The sequence below is a fragment of the Thermobia domestica genome, chromosome 17 (genome assembly GCF_964235325.1).
Source record: "Thermobia domestica chromosome 17, izTheDome1.hap1.1, whole genome shotgun sequence".
In the NCBI taxonomy this organism is placed as follows: Eukaryota; Metazoa; Arthropoda; class Insecta; order Zygentoma; family Lepismatidae; genus Thermobia; species Thermobia domestica.
Genome location: NC_137470.1, coordinates 70590150 through 70616097, shown reverse-complemented (window position 1 = coordinate 70616097; position 25948 = coordinate 70590150). Strand labels below are relative to the sequence as shown.

The following is a 25948-nucleotide window of genomic DNA, read 5'->3' as shown; positions in this document are numbered from 1 at the left end:
ATACGTGTCTGGAAATTTTCTTCTTGTATTAATAAGTGACTTGTACTTAATACAACAACGCATATATAATACAGTAAAGCAGGAGTGGCCAATCTGGAGTACATAATGTATCAGATTTTATGTTCGAAATCTTGAGTGTACCAGCAGAATCTTTTGAATGGTAGTTTCCTTTGTTTTAACCATTATATTTCAAAATTTTGCGACGTTCAACAAATAAGAAAGTGTTCACATAGCGATAGTAGCATGCATGCTTGGGTTGGCCGATTGTGCACTAGAGCAGCGTTTCTCAAACTTTTTCATTCATGGAACCATTTCACGTTCAAAATAACATGGCAAAGCCCACGAAAATAGTATTAAATTACTCGACAATTTATAATACTAATGTTAATCTTTTGACGATAATACTAAGTGACTCATCTTAATCGAATGCGAATTCTAACCCACTTCTAGATGAGATAGAACATCCGTTGTTATATTCGCTTCCTTGATATTGGTTTGTACATCGAAAAAAGTCCAAAAAGTGGAAATTTCCCACACGGAAAAGGAGGGAAAGCTCTCCCAGAAGATTTTTAGTTTTTTTCCGAATTTTGAAAACTTTTTCGTTATTGTTCGAAAGAAGTGTCGGAAAAGAGCTTTTGTCATTCTCGATTTTTTTTTCAAAAATTTATATGTGACCCAAAATTCAATCCAACTTTTAGATGAGATAAGAGACTTGCGAACTTTTTGTTCGCTTCCTCGAGGTCGGTTTATATAGAACCCCGAGGAACACTTTGCGGAGCCCCTGGGTTCCGCAGAAAACAATTTGAAAAACGCTGCACTAGAGTATTCTAACTATGATTTTTTAAGTTCTTTTCCGAAGTGTGTAGGTAAAATATTCTGCTGTTGTAAAGACTGTTGTATATTTGTGTCATTTTCCATAGGAACCTGTTGATGCAGCTAAACATGATGTGGATAGAGTGATGAGCATTTTGAAACAAAAACAAGCGTCGTGGGAAGTGGCGTGGACGGAACAAAAAAATCGTCTTGAGCAGCATTTACAATTTTGTCAGTTTAACGATGATCTACACCACATCAATGTTCAATTAAATGATCTCAGCCAACAGCTATCGTCTATACGAGGCCAGTACGGAGAATCTCTCGCTGCAGCCAAAGCTACCTCTTCTGCATTTGTTTATTTTGAAAAGACAATAGAGGTAAGACGATAATCAAGGAAAACATTATTAACTTCACTTATGTTTCACGAGGAAAGCATGAATCCCTTTAAAAAGTTTGAAATTCAGCAGTTACTGAATATTATACAGATATTGTAGAGACAAAATTTGCATTTGATGCGATGCAAAATTATCATACATTAGAAGATAGAATACAATATGTAAGAATCTAATTTTTTGGCAGATATTTTTAGTCACCATTAAAACTCTAAAGGCCAGACTACTCCAAATCTCGAAAAATATTACGTTCAACACAACTAACATATCCGTCAATGCTTATACGCATAAGTTACGCACTCACACTCGTTATTTATAAATTCCTTTTTATTCAAGCGCACACACACCACATATACGAAAAAAGAAAACTAAGAATAATAAAAAGGAAGAATTACTTATTAGAAAGTATTGTAAAACGTTATAATACAACACTTAAAACAGTACACTATAAATAGTTCCGCCAAACGATTCATCAGAGAGGAAAGTAGAATGAAGAATAAAATTAAAGAACAAAAAAAGTAGCTATATATTTAGGTGAGCGTATTCAGTATAAGCACAAAGATGTAAAGGTGTTCTCTACTCGCAATATTTTACATAGCTGTTATTGTGCTTGTGTCATTCAAATGTTTAATTTTTGAATCAAAAGATCAAATATATTTCAGTCAAAACTTTTCTTGTAGGCCTTATATCTGGAGAACTACATATAGTGTAGCCAAACCAAAACTATCACTTAATTCAATATGATGTTCTTGTTCCGTAAAAAATAGGAAAACTTGATTTAGGGGCCGTTCAAAAATTTTTTGGCTCCTGATCCCAGAAACTAATTATTGGCCAAGATCAGAATCTTTGGATTCATTTTTTTATCATTTCTAAAATTCTTGTATATAAATAATTTGTAAGAGTTTCTCAACAATCTTAGATGTGCCTATTAAATCCGTGGAGGTGGAGCTCTACTATTGTGGAGGTCTACTAGTTCAAATCAATATAAATTTGACAATTATACGGAAGCCACATTCATGACTACTGAACTTATGTGCTCTATTTAAAATGATTGCATTAATATTCCATTCAGATACTTCCTAAGGGTTCTGAGAAATGAAACTTGCATTGGTGTATTGAAATCAATTAATTCATTATAGTACTGGATTTTTAAACGATGTATCTGGTGTGTTCTTTACTAGATATAAAAATATAACGTTAATTTTATTTTCCTAAATGATTCGTTTTCATTTCAGCTTTTGGAGCAAAGAATTAAGACGTTCGTTAGTACCGCAGAAAACATGATTTTATCAGAGCACATATCATCTCATCATATCCAACGAGAACTTGCCCAGTTACAATCAAGGTGGACATCTTTCCATACACAAGTGGTGGAAAGCCGGCATCTGATAGATCTTAGTATTCAATACTTTACACTGGTGGAGGAGGTAAGTTTTCGCTAATTCAGTCATTTGACCCAGAAGAAACTCGAGAAAGCTCAAAATTTTGCAACAATGTTCAACTAATTGCAGTAAACTACATATCCAAATATAATCGTTCCAAGATGTGTTTCACCCGCCATATTAAGAAGTAGTTACCTCTTAAATCTTTATGAAACTTGATCTATAATACGTATAATATAATATGTATTATGCTCATTGTGCAACCACACGTAATATGCTATTTTATTTGAATAAATTAAAAATTAATTTTAATTCATTGGCACAGCGTTAGGCCCTGTAAAACCTGTAATGCAAGCCGGCCCGTCGTGGCTTGTGGGCCCATAGACTCTGTCGTTTTCTGAATGAAAAAGGTTAGATTATGTATTACAGCGGTTTTGTAGGATAGTCATAAGTGTTAATTGTGGATAGAACACAATCAATATATCACATAGTTCCGTATTTTAATTTTGTCGTGAGGTCGGTACAGTTGTTAAGAAGTAACTCTCATTGTCTGAAAAAATGACGAACTTCGCCGATAGCATATCGACTCTCTCGCAAGCAAAAAGCTTTCCTTTCATTTAATGTTGTCATACATACTAGCCGTGAAATTAGATGATTCTATCATGAAATAGCAGGAGGTCTATTATTACAAACTGAAATACAAATTCATTTAATGATGCGTTGAACAATAATAGTATCAACATTTATGATCCTCCTTCCAACCCCACCAGTTAAGAAATTCAAATAATCTCTCGTCAATATTTCACTGCTCTAGAAGTAATTTTTAATCTACTTTAGGAAATAATTTGAGACAACTAGAGAATGACACTGAGATTTTAATAACGATATTATCGTGTGCAGAAGTCTACTAAATAACTAACTAACTAACTCTATGGCCTATGAAATCCGAAGGTTCAATGCTACATTCACAAAAGCTCTCCACTGACTTCTATCCTTAGCCAACTGAATCCAGTTCCTACTTTGTATTCCTGTTTCTGCGAGATTCATCTTAATATTGTTCTCCCATCTGCGCGTAGGTCCTCCTAATGGTCCCTCTCCAATTGGATTTCGAGTTAAAACTTTCAAAACATTCCTACTTTCTTCCATCCTGGCTACATGACTTGCCCACCTGACCCTCCTAGATTTGATGACCTTAACAACGTTTGGTAAACCGTATAGATTATGTAGTTCCTCGTTATGAAGTTTCGCTATTCTCCATTCCCATTCCTCTTGGGTCCGAATATTCATCTCAGGATCTTGTTCTCAAATACTTTGAGTCTACGTTCTTCCCTCAGAGTAAGCGACCATGTTTCGCAACCATGCAAAACAACAGGCATAATTATCGTTTTATATAGTTTAAAAGGTTATATAGTTTTATAACGTTTTTATCGTTTTATTTTTATATCATTTTATTTATTTTAAGCTTCAAATTCCTCGACAGAATTCGCAACAAGAGATTTTGAACTGAATAATAACACGAATTCCCTACTTTTAGTCGACGTTTAATTTCTTCGTGAATATGGTTTTTGTCTGTTAATATTTATCCTAGATATTTGAAAGTATCCACTTTATCAAAAGTATTGTTTCATATTTTAACGCATCCATAACTTGCAGTATTACGATCCCAACCAACTTCAATATATTTAGTTTTCTGTACTTTTACTTCTAAACCCATGTCCCTGCAAGCGTCTAATAAGACCTCTACTCACTCTGTTTCTACTTAATTGGCACCTTAATTTTGTTTTCATTAAAATTCACCGATTTAAAAATTCAATTCACTGTAGCAGGCGTTCTGAAATGAGGAAGATATGGGCAACAAATATACATTGAAAATAGCAGAAATATCTAGTACTTGAATTCGCAGTACGTGACTTCTATTCTACCTGGAAATATGCTTCTACCGCTAGAAATATCTTCTACTTATATCTAGAGTAATTTGAACTTTAAATTCATTAGTAGTTTTGTAATTCACATAAAATATCATTGATTGAAAACAGACAAATGATTCCAAATATTACTATTTATTAAATTGCGTTATATTGAAGGAAAAACAATCTTTTAGGTTTCATGCTTTATCACAATAGAGCAGCGGATAAAATTATATGGTCAGTGAAAATAGGATTTTTTTCCTTAATATATACAGGATAGTATGTAACTCCACCGACAAACTTCGGGAGGCGATTCCTTATACGAAATGAAAGAAAAAAGTTCTAATAAACATGGGTCGAAAAATGCCTCCTTTCAGAGTTATGATCCATTGAAAATTCGAAAAATCATTTTTCAAAACTCCCTAACTTAGAAACTATAGGACCTATTCCAAGCGATTTAAGGAATTACACAGGAACTAGTAGGTTCTCTATCTAAATATTCATGTTTTACCATGCTCCGTTATCGGTGAAAGGAACTGTAAAAAGGAACTTGAAGTATAGGAATACTGCTTGAAGTACTAGTGGTGCGTTCGTTTCGCTGGTACCGGTGAATTCTGAAACATCGATATTTAGATAGAGCGTATACCAGTTCCTGTGTAATCCCTTAAACCGCTTGGGATAGGCCCTATAGTTTCTAAGTTAGGAAGTTTTGAAAAATGATTTTTCGAATTTTCAGTGGATCATAACTCTGAAAGGAGGCATTTTTGGGCCCATGTTTATTAGAACTTTTTTTCTTTCATTTTGTATAAAGAATTGCCTCCCAAAGTTTGTCGGTGGAGTTACCTACCATCCTGTATATATATATATATATATATATATATATATATATATATATATATATATATAAATATTAATTATTTGTGTGCTAAATAATTGAGTAAATCTCGTTGATAATGTAACCTAGTAATGATAAAAAGAGTACCAGCTAGCATTTTTCTCTGCTGCAATATGCGTAACTACTTCTAAATCATTTAGTTCCTCTACGTTTTTATTAATATTTTTTTTACGAGATCCGAAATTTATTTTGCAGCCGGATCACAGAGTTTTTGTTGTGTCACTCTATGAATTACTACCATGGTGTCATTGTATGAGACCTTATTTATTAAAAATTAAAATACAGCGTAACGGTTTCGACAACTTATCGCTATCTTCATCAGACACTAACTGAAAAAAATGTTTGATGAAAATAACGTTAAGTTGTCGAAACCGTTACACTGTATTTTAGTTTTAATAAAGAAGTGTTTATATACTCTGGTCAGGAGTGATAATTATTCCATTAGTGAGTTCCAGAGTCGTGATGGATAAAGTTGTATAGAAGATCTTAGAGATTATATTTAATAAATGTCTAGTTTTGAAAGTATTCTTGGATCTATATGAATATGAAAAATGGCAGGGTTTATTATTATTAATAATAATAATAATAATAATAATAATAATATTATTATTATTATTATTATTATTATTATTATTATTATTATTATTATTATTATTATTATTATTATTATTATTATTATTATTGAATTTTTTCGATAATAAAGTATGGTGTTATATTTTGGGGGAATTCAAGAATAAGTGTTAGTACATTCCGAATACAGAAAAAATATTAAAATAATGTTTAATATGCCTAAACAATCCTCATGTAAATATATATATCGCATAATTATCTATGTAATAGAACACAAGCATCTATTTACGTTAGCAAATACTATTCACTTAGACAATACTAGGCATAATTGTAATATGTATATCATCCAGCAGAAGTATGCAAACTTTAGTAAAACTGTCTATATTAATTGTATAAAATTGTATAACAAATTACCCTACAAAGTATAACATCAACGCAAAACATAGTATTCAGAAATACTCTGTTACGATTATTGTTAGGAAAAAGTTATTACTCTGTTGAAACTTATCTTTCTGATAACATACATAGAATGTATCCATATCTGACAATTGTAATGCTTAATTGGGGAATATTCTCATATTGTAAGCTATGAACAGGAAAATAAATATGAATATTATTATTATTATTTTTTTTTTTTTTATGGGTGCGAATTCAGTAGGCATTCAAGCAGTGAACAGTTCGGAACTGAGATGGAAATCAAACTATGATATACGAGAAGATGGAACGAATTAGCCGTTTTTTTTTTTTTTTTTTTTTTTTTTTTTTTTTTTTTTTTTTTTTTTAAGTCCATAACCTCTACAGGTGCAAAGTTGATGCTTGTGCATCACGTTAATAAACTAAGTAATATAATTACGCTGTCAACATGTATTGAGTGTACTTTACACAAAATAATACAAATTTTCTTAGTTTTGATTAAAATTGTTTTTACATTAATTACTAAATGTCTTTTTCGATGACAAAATTATATGCTTTTATAAAGATGTCAAAGTTACAAATGGATAACAATAAAAATTGGGATACGTATGCCGAATATGTCAGGTTACAATTTAATATAAGTTACAATCCTATAACTCTATATTCAATGAGTTATAAGAGGTTAAAAATACAAAAATAATATTTAAAAAAATTGATATGTGCCAAAGTATATCATCTTTCACAATGACACAACGGTAGGAATTTATGTAAGTGTCTAATACATTACAAATAAAATAACTTACTTATGCGTGCTTCTATAACGAAGAGTGTAGATTTTATAATGCATTAAAAGTAAGGAATTGTAAAAACTGGAACGGATGTCACTTTTTTTGGTATAGTGCCGGAATACACTCTGAAATAATGAAGATTTTTGATACGTTGTTTAGTACAATTGGTTCTACTTCTCATCAAAAGTTCATGCTTTCTCGAATTTCTTCAGTTGATCATATTTTTGTGCTTAGATTTACTAGGCTACTCGTGTTGTGTGTCTGTATATATAGCCCTTTGAGTTAGCGAACAGTCAACAAAGTAAGTAGTACCTTACTACGATGTCCATTGACTAACTTCCTCTTTTCTCTATAGGATGTACTTTTCTTTAATTAGTTCAGATTTCTTTATTTCAAAAATAAAAATGTTCTAACTGCATATACCCCCTTTGCTTCATATGCCTGTTCCTGTTTAGAGATGGTGATCAAATTAAACTCAACATTTTTTTTCTGTTACGTTGAGGTTGATAATTAATCTGATTCTGAAGTTAGTTTCACACTCACAACTCGACACTGAAAACTCACACCACGGTTACAAATCCTTATCAAATAAATGTTACAGTAATATTAGTATTCAAAAGAAACCCAAGACAAAGTAAATCGAAAATGCACACATTATCTATCTATCTATCTGTCTGTCAATATAAAATTTGACGAATATATATCTATGGCTTGGGTCTAAAAGGGCCAATGTCACTTTTTGGCAAAAATGAGGTATTCGTCAAATTTTAACGCCTATAAATCGATATTTTCTTGTGAAAGAAAAACAAATGTTAATATGAATGGTATACATTCCAAACTATTTCGTGTTGACATTTGCACTTCTTGCACAAGAAAACATCCATTTATAGACGTTAAAATTGAAGAGTATCTCATTTTTGAGACCCAAGCCACAGATATATATTATATTGATAGGATGATAATAAACTATACTGCAGACTCTAAGGGGAGATTCCTCACACTAAAATAAGAAAAAAAAAAAAATATATATCGACCTGTGGCAAAACGTGTCTAATTTTAGAGCTAAGGCTGTCCAAAACAGAGCAAAAACTATATTTCAGCACGCATTATTTCGAACAGGAAAAACTATCAAGCGGCGGTCCATATTAGCGTAAAGGGATACACATACACTCTTTAAAAAATACAACATTATGTTAAGTTGAGATCACTGTTAATCTGGTGGTATAGAAACAGTACGCCAATGTTTACATATCGCTACTTAAATCGTACAAGATTTCAGTGGTATTTATTTATTTATTTATTTATCAGTCTAGAAGTTACAAGGATGTTACAGACCGAAAGAGAAGTAAATAAATAAATAAATAAATCGAAAGAGAGGTTGAATTGATTTTAATAATTTGATTACTGTCTGTATATATGCCTGCATTTGTGTATGTTTTGCCAGCAATATTAATTATTGATGTCAACATTTTCACATACATATATTTAAGAATCTTAATTTTGTTTTCTCATATCAGTTTACAAATAAGCGAGTCATTTAATTATTGATGGTTGTGTAGTAACAAGGTTGAGCAGTCTTTTACTCGACACCATTAATTATCATTGGTTTCCAGAGAGTGATTGTAGCACCTACAATTTATTAGTTGCTGTTTATTCAGTGTTCTTGAAATATTAGTAAATAGTGTACTACAGGGAGAAAATCTTTGGATTAAAACAATAAAGCTAGCTTGGCATGCTGCAAAAATCTTGTAGCTGTCATTAAAAAAATCTTGCAACCCCATCTTTCTATTTACTATAAGGGTTGGACTTGTAGTAATAGCAACAACGGTATATCTTAAGAAGTAGAGTACTTACAGGGTTCAAAGTTTTACAGGCCCTCGATGTAATCACCAGCGTTGTGAATCAGGCATTCCCAGCGATGTGGAAGCCGCAGGATGCCGTTGGCAGTGTCTAAACTCTGGATAGTACGGATGGAATGATCAGTCACCCGGTGGAGGTCATCAGCTGTACGGAAGCGTGTCCCACGAAGGTTCCTTCATCTTCGGAAAGAGGTCGTAGTCGCAGGAACTTAAATTTGGAGAATATGGGGGAGGGGGGGAGACAGCACTTCCCAGTCCCAACGATGCAACAAATCAGTGAGCGCACTTGCTGAATGTGCCCTTGCATTGTCATGAAGAATGATGGGTGGGTTCGTTAAGAAGTGGTGTCGTTTTCGTCTTACAGCTGCTTGCAGATTGTTTTGCAAAAATTGCAGTAGTACTCTGCACTAACAATGTGTCCTTGGGGGACGGTATGGGTTATGATTACACCATCCCAGTCGTATGCAATGATGAGCATAGCTTTCACATTGGTTGGGGTATTCCGAACTTTTTTTTTTCCTCGGTGACCCAGGATGACGCCTCTCGTTTGATTGCCGTTTCAGCTGTGGTTCATACGCTCTGGCCCAGGTCTCATCAATAGCTATGATCCGCTGTAAGAAGGCCTTACCTTCACTTTGATACCGCTTCAAGTGTGTTCGAGCGGCATCATATCGCAGCCACTTGTATTGTTCAGTCAGATCATGTGGAACTCACCTTGAGGCGATTTTACGCAATCCCAGGTTCTTCTTCAGAATTTTCAGCACAGTCGAATGCGTTAGTCCTGTATTGTTGGCCTATTGACGAATCGTGGCGTTCCGATCCCTTAAAACTAGTGCGTTCACGTTCTGCACATCTTCTTCACTTGCAGAAAGATGGCCGGAGTGAGGCATGTCTGTGACATTTTGTCGTCCGTTATTAAAGGCTTTGACCCACCTTGCTACTGTATGGTATGGTAATGCACTTGCATCGCAAACATCTTGCAATACTTCGTAGGACTGTTTTCCATTTCTACCTCTAGCGCATTCAATTTTCAACCAACTCCTCTGATCTTGCTTCGTAAACATTACTCTATTCCACGAGCACTGACACAGCGTGATTTTAGTCCACGAGCACTCACTCAAAACTGCCTTTTAACTGCTCACACTGCGCATGCATGGAGGGGAGAGCAGGCGAGTTCATGTGCTCTGAGGGAGAGTCGGCATCTAACCTACTACTGGTATGAATTATAATGGATTGCTTTGTTCCCGAGTATATGTATAGCAGTGTTGCTATTACTAAAAATCCAACCCTTGTATTTACATATTACAACTTTCTGAAAGCAAGAAAGATATCTCCACCCATACAGCACCCCACTCTAGTGGACAAATAGTGAACTCCCTCATTAAAAACGTTTATTTTGGCGCACTTCACCTCCCCGTCCAAAAGAATTAGTCGTTTCGGAAGCGGAGAAACTGTTTTTTCTTTATGCCAGTGGGAGAGCGATTACAGGTAGCAAGCAAGACGACCCAAAAAGTTGAACATGGTTTGACTCCTTGCAAGATGAAAAAAATCGTTGCATGTCCCTTTCAAGACTATGTTTACATGGAGAAATATTGTAGGGTTGCAAGATTTTTTTAATGACAGCTACAAGATTCTTGCAGTATGGCAACTTAGCTTAAGGTAGTTTTTTCAATATATGTCAAAGAACTGTTCAGCATATCTGAATGTACTGTAAAACTACAAACAACGAAATGTAAAGTCGTTATTATGCTGGACACTTCTAGCATTGTGCTACTCACGAATTAGCTGGAACAGCATCATCTTTTTGCAGCAGACCAGCACAAACGAGTCTTTTAATGAAATCTCAAACATGTTGGAATGCTTCAGGATATTTCTTTGTTCACAATGTGTCGATTTTTTTATCAACGTGTAAAGAATATTTACAACGTCTGGTCAATGCTTGCATGTTTTCGTTTTCTTTAGTAATGCAATTTTTCTTTTCATCCCCAAACCCTTAGTGACAGAATAAATTGTCTATACTAGCACATACAATGATATATGCGGTTAAGTGGGGAAAAAGAACTTCCTTTATGCATAGAAATTTTAGTAGCTGTCAAACCATACTTAATATTCATATCGGCATAATCTACGTTTGTAAGCTACACCAATACACTAATTAACGTACACACGATAAGAAACCATTCAAAATATTCTAAAAATTTTGGAGGATTTTGTCTTTTTTTCGTCCATGTATACTAGAATAAACCAACGTTTTAGGAATATTCTAAAAATGTTTCTTTTCGGTAGTATAAGTAGCATCTCTTGAGTGTTACTATTGTGTTATTATGTATGTACGCTATTTTGCCTGAAATTTGATCATATGCTTTATTTCACATTTCATGCTATCAGTAAATATGTGGATAAAATAATGTAGATATTTTCTAAGGTAAGAGAATGTGCAATACTTTACTTCTTGAGTTCTGTAACTATAACGAATTTATGAGCCATTTTTAAAACAAACTCTTTGCTTGGTTTGGTGGATTTTATTATGTTATTTTTAGTATATGATAAGAATCCTGCAATGGACAAAGAATTCGAGAAAATTGCTAAATCAGTAACATTGCTTCACAAAATACATGGTAATTCAATCCTTTTGTTTATAACGCCTCACAATTATGCACCGAGGCTAAGGAGACGGTGATGATGAGATTGATGATAGAAATGGAATGACGAATGTGGGAGGAAATGGGGGAACACCGATAAAATCCATGCACATTGTTTTTGTCCACAATAATGCCCACTTGGCGGGAGTTTTGATCGAACCAAGGACCCCATGGGCCAGAAGTGAGCACTCTATTATCAAGCTACCGCGGCTATAGCTTCAGTTCTTGTACTTAATTGTACTTTTCTGTCAAAAATATCAATACCTCTAACAGATTTATGAAAAAATATATAAATGTAGATATGATAATGAGTTTGGAAAGGTTCAGTAAATATAACAATAAGTTTTTCTTTTATTATTATCATTATTTAATTTTAAAGTACCCCATACTACCTGTAATATTTCCTCATCGGAAATGTTTTGTGTGTTAACACTATTATTTAATTTTACGTGTAATATTAATTTAGAAACACTAGACTATAAGTACTACATAACTTAAGCCCATGCATTTTCTTTTAATGCTAGTAGTTATAAATGCAATAAATGCAATATAGAACGTAAGTAAAATAATGCGAACTTTAAATGATAGTGTCAACTGTGCTACGATGAAACATTGTGATATGTTTTATCTGATTTATAGGTAGTATACAGTGTTCATAGAATTTCTCCAAAGAAATGCAATATATATGTGTCGTATTGTAAGTCATTTCTCTTTCTCTAGTGGCTAGCGCGTGCGCCCTCAGTACGTATAGTTCCGAGTTCGATTCCGGGTAGGAATATAAATGTAGCATATAACGGAAAGCGTTAAAATTTTAAGGCATTACGGTGGTTCGAATTCTACTTTAAACAGTTAGTCGATGTCTCATATAAGCTCGGGGCTGGAAAGGGACGCTAAACTTCAAGCAAACCTGTCGTATTGTATATTTCCATTAATAAAAGTCAATTTGATTGATATATTTCATTTGATTTCTCGCCATACCAGATGAATCTTTTCAAGAAAATATGTACTGAAAAAAGATAATGGATTGCTGGCTTCCCGAAGTAGTAAAATATATACAACATGCGATACCCGACCTTTCCTTTTCATACAAGGTAGTATATTTTCGTAAATTTTCTTCTGTGAAATAGGAAAAATATTTTTAATAATAATACGTCATAGGTTCGGAAGTCCGACAATATTTTGAGGGGCCTGATTCTTCTAGTGTGCAACTAACCAACCAGTAACATAGCTGACGACATGTACCTGCCCCGGCGAAAAGGTGGATGGTTTCTCACGGAGGTGCACAATTTATAAATAACTCACTCACTCTATGGTCTATGGAACCCGGAGGTTCGATGCCGCGTTCACAAGAGCCTTCAATTCACTTCTATTCTTAGCCTCTCGATCCAGTTTCTACTTTGTATTCTTATTTCTACGAGATTCACCTTCATAGTGTTCTTCCACCTGCGCCAAGGTCTTCCTAATGGTCGTTTTCCGATTGAGCTTCCAGTTAAAACTTTGAAAGCGTTCCTACTTCCTTCCATTTTGGCAGCATGACCTGCCCGTCTGAATCTCCTAGACTTGATGACCCTAACACTGTTTCGTGAGCGGTATAAATTAAGTAGTTCCTCGTTATGAAGTTTCCGCCATTCCTCATTCCCTTTCCTCTTGGGTCCGAATATTCGTCTCAGGATCTTGTTGTCGAATACTTTCAGTCTACGTTCTTCCCTCAGAGTAAGCGACCATGTTTCGCAACCATACAGAACAACAGCCATGTTTATCGTTTTATATATTTTTTCAGTTTCAAATTCTTCGACAGAAATCGCGACGACAAAAGATTTTGAACTGAATAATAACCCGAATTCCTTGCTTTTAGCCGACATTTAATTACAAAATAAATATAGGATAAACTATACTGAATTTTGATATTAAGGCAGTTCGGTTAACACTTCCACATGCAAAAGTTGACATATTAAGACTTAATAGTAACATAATTATATAAATTGGAATAATAGGAACTAACAAATTACCTTGCATATTAACTCATCAATCAAGGACAAACCTTATTCTACTGTGTGGTTAATCTACCGATCTCTGCCTGCCGCCTAAATAATAATTATTAGTTAAGCTCAGTAAGGTGCTTTGTATAACTCAGTTGAGTTATGTGGGTTTCAGCGTTATAATACCATAAAAAAACATATTCTACAATACAGGGGCGTCATTTCAGACTTCGCTTGAGGGGGGCAAGAGCAACACTGACGTAAGACTTTCACGTTTTGTACTAATATATTAGTAGACAATCGATTAAAGTATACGTTAATCTCACTTTGGAGGGGGGGCAATTTTCCCCTCTTACCCCTCCTAAATGACGCCCCTGCTACAATAGTGAAATAATTGTCAAAATTGGTTGAGTAGTTTCAGACATTACCTCGAAAAAACTGTTGATTTCATAACAACAAGTAAGATCTACGTCTAAAACAATACGAAACAAATCGATAAGCTTTTTCGTACTAACTATTCGAGTTTCAATCTCCAATAATTCGTGGTTCAAGAATGGTACATATCCATATATTCCTACATTTTTCTAACTTACTTCAAATCAAAATTGGAGGAGAGGTTATGCTACCAGCCAATCATTCATAATCTTTTAGTTAGTTTTTCGGAAAATCAAAATCTACCTAATTAGAGTTTCTGACTAACTAACTAACTCTATAACCTATGGAACCCGGAGGTTCAATGCCACGTTCACAAAAGCTCTCCACTAACTTCTAGCTAATTTGTATTCCTATTTCTACGAGATCCATTTTAATATTGTCCTCCCATCAGCGCGTAAGTCTTCCTAATCATCGTTTTTCGATTGGTCTTCCAGTTAAGATTGTGAAAGCGGCCCTACATTATATGACCTGCCCGCCTGAGCCTCCTAGATTTGATGACCCTACCAATGTTCGATAAACCGTGTAAATTATGTACTTCCTCGTTATGACTAATAGAAAAAAGTGAAATTTCTATGACTGCTAGTTTAAAATGCAATTAAAATTGCATTATAATGATATGCGAAACAATATACGAAAATCAAGGAACCCTGAAAACAACTGTAACTGTCGGGAAAACAATTACTACTAACTTTCCCTGAAATCTAAATATTCCTTTTTTTGCGAAGATTAGGCAGAACAGAACGGTAAGATTTAATTTAAAAACTACACACTGCAGGAGGCCATTAGGAACAGGGGAAAAAAAATGTATAAAGATACAAGAATAGAAGGAAATTGCATGTGAAGTGACATTCTAGTTCTAGTAGAAAATTAGTTTTGGACAAATTTGACCAATCCTGTCATTCTAGTGTTAATTTATAATTTGTTTTGCAATTTTACTTTATATTAATTTGATTTTTATTAATCATCAGTTTTGTTTAAAACTGTAACTTTTCATAATAATTGATTCATTTTCCAGCACTCTTGCTTTATCCATAAAATTATACATTAGCGTTCACAAATAAAGGCAATTTACATTGCATAGTAATAAAAAAAAAAATCATTTTTAATTTTCATTCTAACCAATTAATTTCGAAACTAATTTTAATTTTAACCGTTGCTTTTTTACTGACGTTAATTTTTACTTGAATCAATTGTCTTTTCAAGCCTTAATTTTAAATTTTAATCCGTTATATTTTTCATTAATTTTTCCAATTCATCATCATCATAGATATTCTGTCATTAGAGGCAGGTCACTTGCTGCAAGTGAGAAGCTTCCATGCTCCACGGTCTTCCGCTAATCTCTTCGTCTTCACGTATGACTTTCTGTTTTGACATCGTCCATTGATTGTAATCTTCTTCGCTCCTCCCTCTTTCCTGTCACCATACCCTCTAGCACGTTTCTCATGATAACAGTTCCTTCTTAGCCAATGTCCCAACCAGTTTCTCTTCCTCTTCTCAATAATACCTGAAATTGTTCTTTTCTCCCCTACAATTTCTAATACCCTCTCATTCGTTTCCCGCTCGACCCAGCTAATTCGCTTCATTCTTTTCCACACCCACATTTCGAAAGCTTCATCGTTTCTCATCATTTTTGCGTAATGTCCATGTTTTTGATCCATACAGTACAATACTCCACACGAAGCATTTTATGAGTCTTTTTCTCAACTCTTTATTGAAGGTCCCACAAAATAATGTTTTCTTCCTCCTAAGGGCTTCTTTCGACATTCCTACCCTTGCTTTCGTTTCACGTTCGCACTTCATATCATCAATAATAATACTACCCAAATATCGAAAACTAGTCACCTGCTCTATTTTCTCCACTCCTATTTCTATAATTGACAGCGATCCCTTCGTTCCAATCACCATGGCTTTTATCTTCATCCTGTATTCTTCACAGCCCTTCCTTTTCTAACATCTTGTTGATTTTCTCTTCAGATTCTGCCATATTGAGCTCGTTCGTGACTAGGTGGTTAGCGTACGCGCCTTTGGCGTGGGAGACCCGGGTTCGATCCCCGGCGGGAGCTCATGTGGTTCGGATTCCACGTTAATCAGTAAGTCCACGTCTCATATAGCCTCGCTGCTGAAAGGGACGCTAAACTAAAATCAACTCAAGTAAAATCAACTCAGATTCTGCCATAAGCGCCAAATCATCCGCAAACCGTATACACCTAATCATTCTACCTCCTACTGAAATGCCGTCTTTGTTTTGTAGGCTCTTTTTCACTCTCTCTTCTGGATAGATATTAAATAATGTAGACGAGAGACAGCATCCCCGTCGAACCCCCTTCAGTGGTACCGCGTAGCGTAGTCGCTAATGCTCTCGCCTTTGGTCCGAGCGGTACCTGGTTCGATTTCAGGTGGAGCCACTTAGTCGAAAAAATGTAAAAAGCTTTTTCAGGCCAGCCATCCTGAATGAGGTTTACCTCATTCATACCAGGCAAATGCTGGGCTGGTACCTAACTTATCGGTCTCAGGCCGCTTCCTTCCTTCTCTTTTCCCGAATAGTGTGCTCGCCGAGGGACATCATCCCTCATACGTAAGCGGCTGAATGACCATAGATGCCGAAAGCCCAGAAATCTAAATCTCAACTCGAACTCCCCTTCCAATTGCACTCTCTTCTCTCACTTCCTCCCCTATTCTAACACGTACTTGTTGGTTTATATATAAGTTTCTTATGAGTCGTCGATCTTTCCATTGCAATCCAACTTTCTTACAGCTTCCAACAACAATTCCCAATTCCCGTTGTCAAAAGCTTTTTCTAGATCAATAAATACCACATACATCTATTTGTCTTTTCGTATAAACCTTTCACCTCTCACTCTTAATAGTCCATTTTTCCAACTAATGGATATCAGAAATGGTTTGTTATGAGATATGTTCTTAAAATTTAGAAAATCTGTGAAGCAAAAGGATATTGAAATAACTTTTTCTGTGATTATCTAAAAATTTATTTGTGAGAACATTTGTTTTCGTTCAACATAGTTTAACGTTTCTCACATTTTTTTATTTTTTTAATATTTAATGGTTGTACTTCCAATGTACGTAAATTAGAAATACAAAGGATACTGTTTCGCTTCTTCAAGCTTTTATTATACATATACAAATTCGCCTTAAGTGTTTTCATACTATTTTCCACTTAAAACATATGTTTTAATTGTAATTAATTAATTATAGGCAGAGGAATGGTTCCGTGAAGGAAGTAAACTTCTAGTTACTATAGCAAGGAAAGCTTCTGCTGTGAGAACGCCAGAGGAGGCCACTCAACTATTGAATGAGGTTGAATACTTCTTAAAACCAGGTGAAATCAGACAAGATGAAAGAATTAGGAGAATATCAACACTTGCCATTCAATTGTATGGTAAGGATCGTAAAATTTTGTTTATCATTATTTTGAAAGTACTTTTTTTCTGTTCTAAACACGTTCAGTGAAATTGATTTACAATACAAACTGTAATTAAAAGTTGTTTCTTATTTGAAAGGTTGTAGGCAATGCTCTGGAAAAAAAAGGTTTCGCGCCACTCAAAGGAGCTTATTAGGAGAACTAGCCTTTGGCTAGCTGGGGTCTCCGCCTCCAGACCACCCCGTTTGCTCGGCCTACTGCCTCGCGTCTCTTATGTATCAGCCTTTGTATCACGAATAAATTTCGTACAATTGCTCTTAACATTTGCTGAATTTGGCCTAGCTGGGGGCTTCGACCCTAACCCCACCCCCACCCCACCCCGTTTACTCAGCCTACGGGCTCGTACCTTTTAAACTCATAATTCTACCAAATTTCTAGTTTCTTTTCCTATTTCAACTATCTAAAAGTATCCTAACGGGTTTTGTATCTCAAGAAAACGCCCATTTAAATATATCATGGAAATTTCTTCATCCCCCCTTTAGACCCTTTAAAAACTAAACATATTCACGTTTGGCAACTTTCATGTGGGTTAGTTCCGGAAAGCTACAAATCTCATGCCAAATTTCATCATTTTAATCATCCCGGAAGTTCCTAAACATTTTGGGGTATAGGAGATATCCCATATAAATAACATAGGAAAAATTTTTCAGTTCCCCAAAAAAACACTCTATAGTTGGAAATTTTTATTTTTGTGATTTACTTAGGTAACGCTAACAAAACGTACAAGCATACCGAATTTCAAGATTTTCTTCCAATTCCAAGTACATAAAATATCAGATTATAGGTAAAAAAAAAAAAAAAGACCCATTTAAATAACATGGGAATTTTCTTAATCACCCCTTTAGATCCCCTAAAAAATTAAAAATATTTACTTTTGGCAATTTGCCTGTTAGTAAGTCTCGGAAAACTACAATCATGCCAAACTTTAACTTTTCACGTCAACGGAAGTGTCTGTTGTTTTATGTCAGTTCATGTACTTAGGATTTAGATACAATACTACATAGTAGATAGAACTTCATTATAAAATTTGATATGCAGATGTGAGAAATATCTTGTACAGTACGTTATTAATGCGAGTGGTTTAGATAAACAACTTTATCGAATTGTGTTTCCTTAGAAATAAATCAAAGAAAGGATAGCGTATGAAAGAAAATCTTATCAAGGATGTTAGTAATCACTTATAGCAAACCAACTGTACAGAGTAGATAGCTTAGATAAAACTTTATAATCTGGGTTTTCAGGCGGTTTTCTGTGTCTTGTGTATTACGTACGTAAGTAATAAATTTTACGTTAATGAACTCAAACTACTTGAACATTAGTGTCGTATTTGTACATGATATCCAGGATGACCCTGCAGTTAAACTAAATATATTTGAAAATATGTTGGGAATATAAAATCTGTAAACAGGATGGCGTTGCATTGCCAAGAGTCCTTGTAGAGAATTTATAGAATATGCCAAATTAAGACGACTGCTCCAGTTACAGAGTGTTCGCCAATGCGACTACAAAAGTAAAGCCAGAGGGCTAGGTTTCACCGTAAAAAGAATGAGTGGACGAACGAGTAGGGAGAAAGACTCAGACTACGTGTGATGCGGGAAGAAAATTTAATATCTGAAGAAGTATTGAGCCTTTTGGGCGCGACATGGCGTTAGCATCCCAAATCTCACGGTATATGAGTCGCTGGGAGTCAGAATTTACGTTATTTGACAGTTGACACTTGTGAATAGATGTGAAAAAAAGTGTTGGAATTCTTATAATCAGACGTAAGGTACTGGACTGGAAAAAAGTGAACTTTCCACAATATTGCACTACATTTTACAATTTTATATCCATAGAAACTCAAATGCTGTCAAGGATCGCGAAGAGTTTTGTGCTGTTTATGGGCAAGAAACGTTATTAAAACTACTGCGAAAAGATAATTAAGTCGCTTTTGTTGTACCAATTTTGATGTCGAAAATGCTCCTTGCATTGGGCAACCAATCAGAGAAAAAGGGGATGATATCCTGGAAAAAGTCCAGGAAGACCTGCCTGAAAGTATTTACATTACCAATGGCCTAAACATCCATCACCAAACAACTCTAAACCATTTGTAGACTGCTGGCTACAAAAAGAAGTTCGACATTTGGGTGCTACATGATCTGACTCAAAAACATTTACTCGATTGAATTTTTATCTCCTAATCTCTATTGAAACGTAACAAACTCGAGTCATTTCTTAATGCGATTGATTATGAGTGATATAAAGTGGGTAATCCACGACAACAATGTACAATAAAGGTCGAAGCGATGAAAAGCTTCATAATTTGTGGCACTGGTGCTCAGGAAGGTCATGTGTGCGTTTCGTTGGATTCGAAGAGCATCGTACATGCTTTTCCTCGAGCTGCTTCCACCAGGAAGAGCAATAGATTCGGACTTGCACTGTAGACAATTACGGCGAGTGCACCTAGTAATTCAAAAGAAACGGCCGGAACTGGTCAACAGAAAGTTTGTAGTATACCACGCTGACAACGCCAAAGCGCATACATTTCTAATGATCCGTCAGAAAATGAGAGAACTTGACTGGAATATTTTAATGGATCCACCGTACAGCATGGACCTGGCGTCATAAGACTATCATTTGTTTCGGTCTCTGCAGAATTTCCTGAATGGTGTTAAATGAAAGGAAATCTTTAAGTTTTACGTCCCACGGTTATGCCGGCTAGGCTAAAGAAGACGTTGATGATGAGAATTGAAGGAAATAGTGGAATGAAGAAAGTGAGAGGAAACGGGAGAACCGCAGAAAACCCACGCACACGGTGTTTGTCCACTACAAAGTTCACTTGGCGCGAGCTGGGATCGAACCAAGGACCCCATGCACAGAGGTGAATCACTGAGCAACCGTGGCTCCTGAATGGTGTTAAGTTAGTTTCAGAATATGATTGTGAAAGCCACGTGTTTTTTTTTTTTTTTTTTTTTTTTTTTTAACCAGAAACCACAGAAATTCCATAGGGATTATGGTGTTGCCGGAAAGATGGTAGAAGGTCATCGAGCAAAATAGTGCATATTTTCAAATCGCAATACATGTATTCTCAATTGACCTCGAAAGGCTCAATACTTTTTAGACAACCTGATGTATAACAGTACTTCGCTACTAATCGTTACTAAAGACGTGTACCTGCATCCTTGGATGCCATGCCACGTATGGTTGAAGATTTACGACCTAGTAGATGGTGCTTTACCAAATATTATTTCTTGCATCAGAAATATGCGCGTCAGTAGGATTTTTCGCAGGAGGGGCAAAGTTTGTAATCTTCTAAAAAGAAAAAAGACAATATGACTTTTTCGCATATAAGACTGGGATAGGGGAAGGGAAAGCACTAGAGAGGAGTCATCCATAGTTTGATTTGCATGGTATCATCCAGGTATTGTCGACTTAGTTTGTAACAGAAACATAAATGCTTCTATTGACCGTGTAGTATCAAATAACGAGTATTTTTTCCAACATAATGATAATGGAGTCACATTCCTCTTGGTCCAATTGGGCAATGATCTAAACAGTTTGAGTTTCAAACGGTAGTATTTCTTTCATTATCTACTTGGTATTACTTCCTCAATGACGTCCAAATTTAATTTGATGGTGTATCATCAAGTGGGAAGCAACAATACAGTAACTATATTCATTATTTATTTATTTATTTTGCTTTTGATAAACCACAGAATATTCTCATACTGGACTCACATAATATAGAAAGTCCCATATACGTGATACAATAAATCAGTAATCGATAACATGAATTACTTCCTTTCTATTGCTCCTTTTACAGTCTTTCTGGACAACGTTGCAAACCAATTAAACAGATAAAGATCAAACTATTGAAGAGTTGTTTGCTAAGGATAGTTTTATCTTTGCTTTTCCCTTATTACTTTACATGCTGTTTATGTGCACAATTGATTAAATATTTATGCCACATTTATTTGCAGCTTAAATAATTTCAGTATCATTAAAGACACGCATTTGTGTTGATGAACAGTTCTGAAGTGTTCACTTTAAGTGGGTATGACACTCTGAAATTGGATGTAAATGAAGAAAATTGACAGAAACAAACGCAGCAGAACAAGTGCCAGTTAAAGAAATTTAATAACAAATGTAATTTTAGTATTCAAAGTTTAAGGGTGGCTTAGTGAGAATGCGTCTTCTAGTACGATGTATCAAGAGGTTTGATCATTGGCTATTTGAGCTATTCTGCTACACACATCATGCAATTCACGAGTCGTTACTATGTTCAAAGTGTCTGTGTTTTGCATTTCAATGATTATACTTTTGATAAAGCCAATGAAACCATTATCATACAAGTGGCGTTGATAAGAACCGAGTAGGTCTTGTGTCTGGATTGATAGTGATGAGGTGGAAAACGTAACTACCTCTTGGTCCCTAGAGAAACATCTAAATCGATCTACATTTCGTGTGTAATGTTGTTTTATTTATCTGTGCTCTCTATAAAATTATATATATGCATAAATCCTCTGACTCGAAATGTTGAAAGACTTAAGGCAAGCATTCGGTAGTTGTATAAGTTGGAAATGTATAGACACTACATTGTGACTCCCGTCACAGTTGTTGATGGACGATGTTTTAGGAAGATCAGTCTTGATAACGAGACAGTGAAGGAAGTTAAAAATTTGCCAATGTTCAAAGTACTGTCTATCCTTGTATCCACTTGTGTGCAAAAGAGAGTCTTTGGATAACATAATTAAGCACAGCCGTCCTGTGCAGGTATCAAATTAACACATTTGCATACCAAACTTAAGCATTTAGCAAAATAATTACGTGTTTATCGATATTTTGGTTATCATGTCCTATTATCTTTGATTTGTACTTTATAACAAAATACTTTGGCTTGAGTAATATTTACCTGTACCTTGGGCAGAAAGTACTCATACATGTGCACTATGCTTAGTAGAATGTTCATTTCTTATTAACAAAAGAAGAATGTTTATAATATATGTAAGAGATTATTATGGGATAGTTGTTGATATGGATATGTTTTAAGGTTACCTAGTCAGTGAGTTTGTGTACTCAACAGTTTTAAGAAAAGGATATTATAAGTTATATCAAATAATAAACCAGTTTAACATCGGTTATAGACGTTGTCAGTTTTATTAAAAAGGTGAGATTAATGGTATTTAAATATCGAAGCTAATATTTTTAATGTCAAAGAAATACTACCACTTCAAATTTTTACCTCAGCAAACGAACCAGGTTTACGACTATCATTTTGATAAGTCGTTGTAAAAATTTTGGTGCCGAAACCCGGGACTTTGTAAATTCAGTTCACGAAGAAGAAGAGTAAGGTTGAATTTACTTTTATGAATACGAACTTAACCATATTGCGAAGTGGTAAAGTAATCATAAGAAAAATGGTCAACGAAACAATACAGCAGGAATCAAATACTAATGACAAAGGTGAAACTAGTGTAACACCAGGTTTGACATGGGAGGATCGACTCTTGTTAGCTATACAGCGACAAATAATGCAGATGACTACCGAGATAAAGAAGCAACATGAAGAATTAAAGCAGACCATAGAGCAGAAGTTTGACGAAGCTATGAAGCAAAAGGAAGAATTAAGTAGACGAATGGAACAGAAGTTCGACGAAGCTAACAAGACCATGGAACAGAGGTTCAACAAATCTAACAAGACCATGGAACAAAAGTTCAACGAACCTAACCAGACCATGGAACAGAAGTCCAACGAATCTAACAAGACCATGGAACAGAAGATAGAATTGAGGTATGACGAAGCTAACAAGCAATATGAAGAAAGTTGTCCGAAGAGTATTGATGAGCGAAACATAGATGGTGTGACGACACAGCATGTCATGGATAGGAACTATCACTCAACAAGAACAAGGAATGAGAAAAAGAAGGTAAAGTCTAGTGTTAAGATGAGTGAAATTCGAGTTATGAACAAATTCATTGGTAAGTGTAATGAAAATGACTTTTTGCTGGCAAATAGAGATGCCACCCTTAGAAATCAACACTTCAATCCTCGATTGCACAAATCTGTTGTAGAATTTGTTGTAAATGTCTACAACGAATTAAAGGTCGTTAATCCTTTGCAATCGGAATCGAGAAAAATAGCATCGATCCGAAATTTGCTTCCATTTAAACTGCAACAGATCTTATTTTCCACACAGTGTATGAGTTTCAGTCATTTATTGATGCTTGTCCAATGCTACGAAACTCAATACCATGCCATGAATCCACAATCAGGAATGGGTAAAAATAAGAATAATTCAGATCATTTGGTGCCTGTTCGGAATTTAGATATCCGAAGTGTGAATAATATGAAACCTAACCTAAGCCGAGTATACTCTAGCAATCCAAATGAACAAAATAGACAAAGTTATGTAGGGAATCCGCCTAACCTAACTAATCATGGTAATTATGATATCAGATCACTCAACAGCAGTAGATATAAAAATAATCGAAGTACTGAGCGAAATTCCAGAAATACAGTGAACTACGTGGATAGACGTAATTGGAGATCAAGAGATGGGACTTCATATCAAAATCAAAACCACGATGAAAGACATGTACAATATAATGTAGAACCTAATCATGATAGCGCAGTACAGTGTACGTTATTAGAACCGTATGCAAGTTCGAATGTAACCTGATTACCGTTACTGAAATTAGGTTAAATTCATGTTAGTTGTAGATTCTTGTAAATTTTCATTTTAAAGTTTATGTGTTAATATCAATAATGAAAACGATTCTTAAAAATACTTGAAATGCTTAAATAGAGTTTTAAGTAGACTGGAAAATTGATTTTCAAATGATTTTTATTCAATTTAATTCTCTTTAATTCTCATTAATCAATGATAATTTTTCAAATGTTTTTAATATATGAGGAATTATAATTCGATTTATAATTAATTAAAAGCAAAGATTATTTATATTAGATTGATTTGTGTTGAAAATTTAATTGTCAAAGATTATGTTAAAAAGAAGCTCTATTCTATAAAACTAATTATTCAACGACTAACTTGAACAAGATTCTTCTTTATTATAACATCTTAGTGCTACGATGTATACCTTTAAATGCAACATCTGATTTATTTGTTATTTAATGCGCCCGTAAAGATTAATATTATTTGTAACCCACGTTTGTCCTTTACATTTTTTTGAAATCGCACTCTGCGACGATTAATTAAATAAGCGACGATATTTTAATAAGAAGATATATTAATAATATAATGGATAATAATAAAATAAATATAATTAATGTAATTAAATATAAATATTGATAAAATGAAAGAATTGTTATGAATGTATTTATATATATGTAATTGTAAAATGTAATGAATAGATGTACAAGGTGCGATTAAAATATGATGGACATAAGCAATGTAAAGAACACTAATGTAAACGGACCAGTGGTTCTTGAAGATAAAAGCCAAGCCTACTCATGACTTTTATATTCAGTCCCTTTGTCGAGCGACATTTTTATATAACAAAATACTTTGGCTTGAGTAATATTTACCTGTACCTTGGGCAGAAAGTACTCATACATGTGCACTATGCTTAGTAGAATGTTCATTTCTTATTAACAAAAGAAGAATGTTTATAATATATGTAAGAGATTATTATGGGATAGTTGTTGATATGGATATGTTTTAAGGTTACCTAGTCAGTGAGTTTGTGTACTCAACAGTTTTAAGAAAAGGATATTATAAGTTATATCAAATAATAAACCAGTTTAACATCGGTTATAGACGTTGTCAGTTTTATTAAAAAGGTGAGATTAATGGTATTTAAATATCGAAGCTAATATTTTTAATGTCAAAGAAATACTACCACTTCAAATTTTTACCTCAGCAAACGAACCAGGTTTACGACTATCATTTTGATAAGTCGTTGTAACTTCCCTCACATGCAGGGCCTAAAATTGAGTGGAGTACTCCACACTTTGTGGAACTGTAGGAAAGGAGTGTGGAACTGTAATTCTTAAAGTGTGGAGTGGTATTAATGAGAGTACCATTACTTTTCTCGGATTATACATTTCAAAGCATTTAGTGTGTCAAACTAAGTCTTACTGATTCAATACATTCATTATGCAATGGGGGGTTACTCAATTTCATATAACTGCCAGTATATGCCATTAAGCCAGAGTTAATACGTATAGGTGTCTTCTAGATGGCAGGGAAAATCATTGCCAATTTTGAGGTGAAGGAACTTTTTAACTATATTAGTTTTCAAACGTTTTCGTTTGCATTCATATAGTTTTAAAATATGCAACTAACTGCACGTTTATCTGTTGTTTCAATAGGACATTACACTTTTCCGATATAATGAAATGTGTTGTTTTGTAGATAAAAATTACACAATCCTTTGAACCCGTTATAGAAATATGTACTACCAGAGATAAAATACATCAATAACCGCCAA

General features: G+C 34.5%; 1 protein-coding gene across 6 annotated transcripts in view; it reads left to right on the top strand.

Annotated features, from left to right (window-relative positions):
* The window catches only part of zormin (spectrin and immunoglobulin domain-containing protein zormin), a 799654-nt gene that overhangs the window by 642011 nt on the left and 131695 nt on the right, over positions 1–25948 (top strand). For all 6 annotated transcript variants that reach the window (XM_081744925.1, XM_081744924.1, XM_081744928.1 and 3 more), the window contains 3 exons: positions 921–1193; positions 2444–2635; positions 17293–17476. In XM_081744925.1, the coding sequence (XP_081601051.1) occupies positions 921–1193; positions 2444–2635; positions 17293–17476 (649 nt within the window). The remainder of the gene's footprint in view (positions 1–920; positions 1194–2443; positions 2636–17292; positions 17477–25948) is intronic.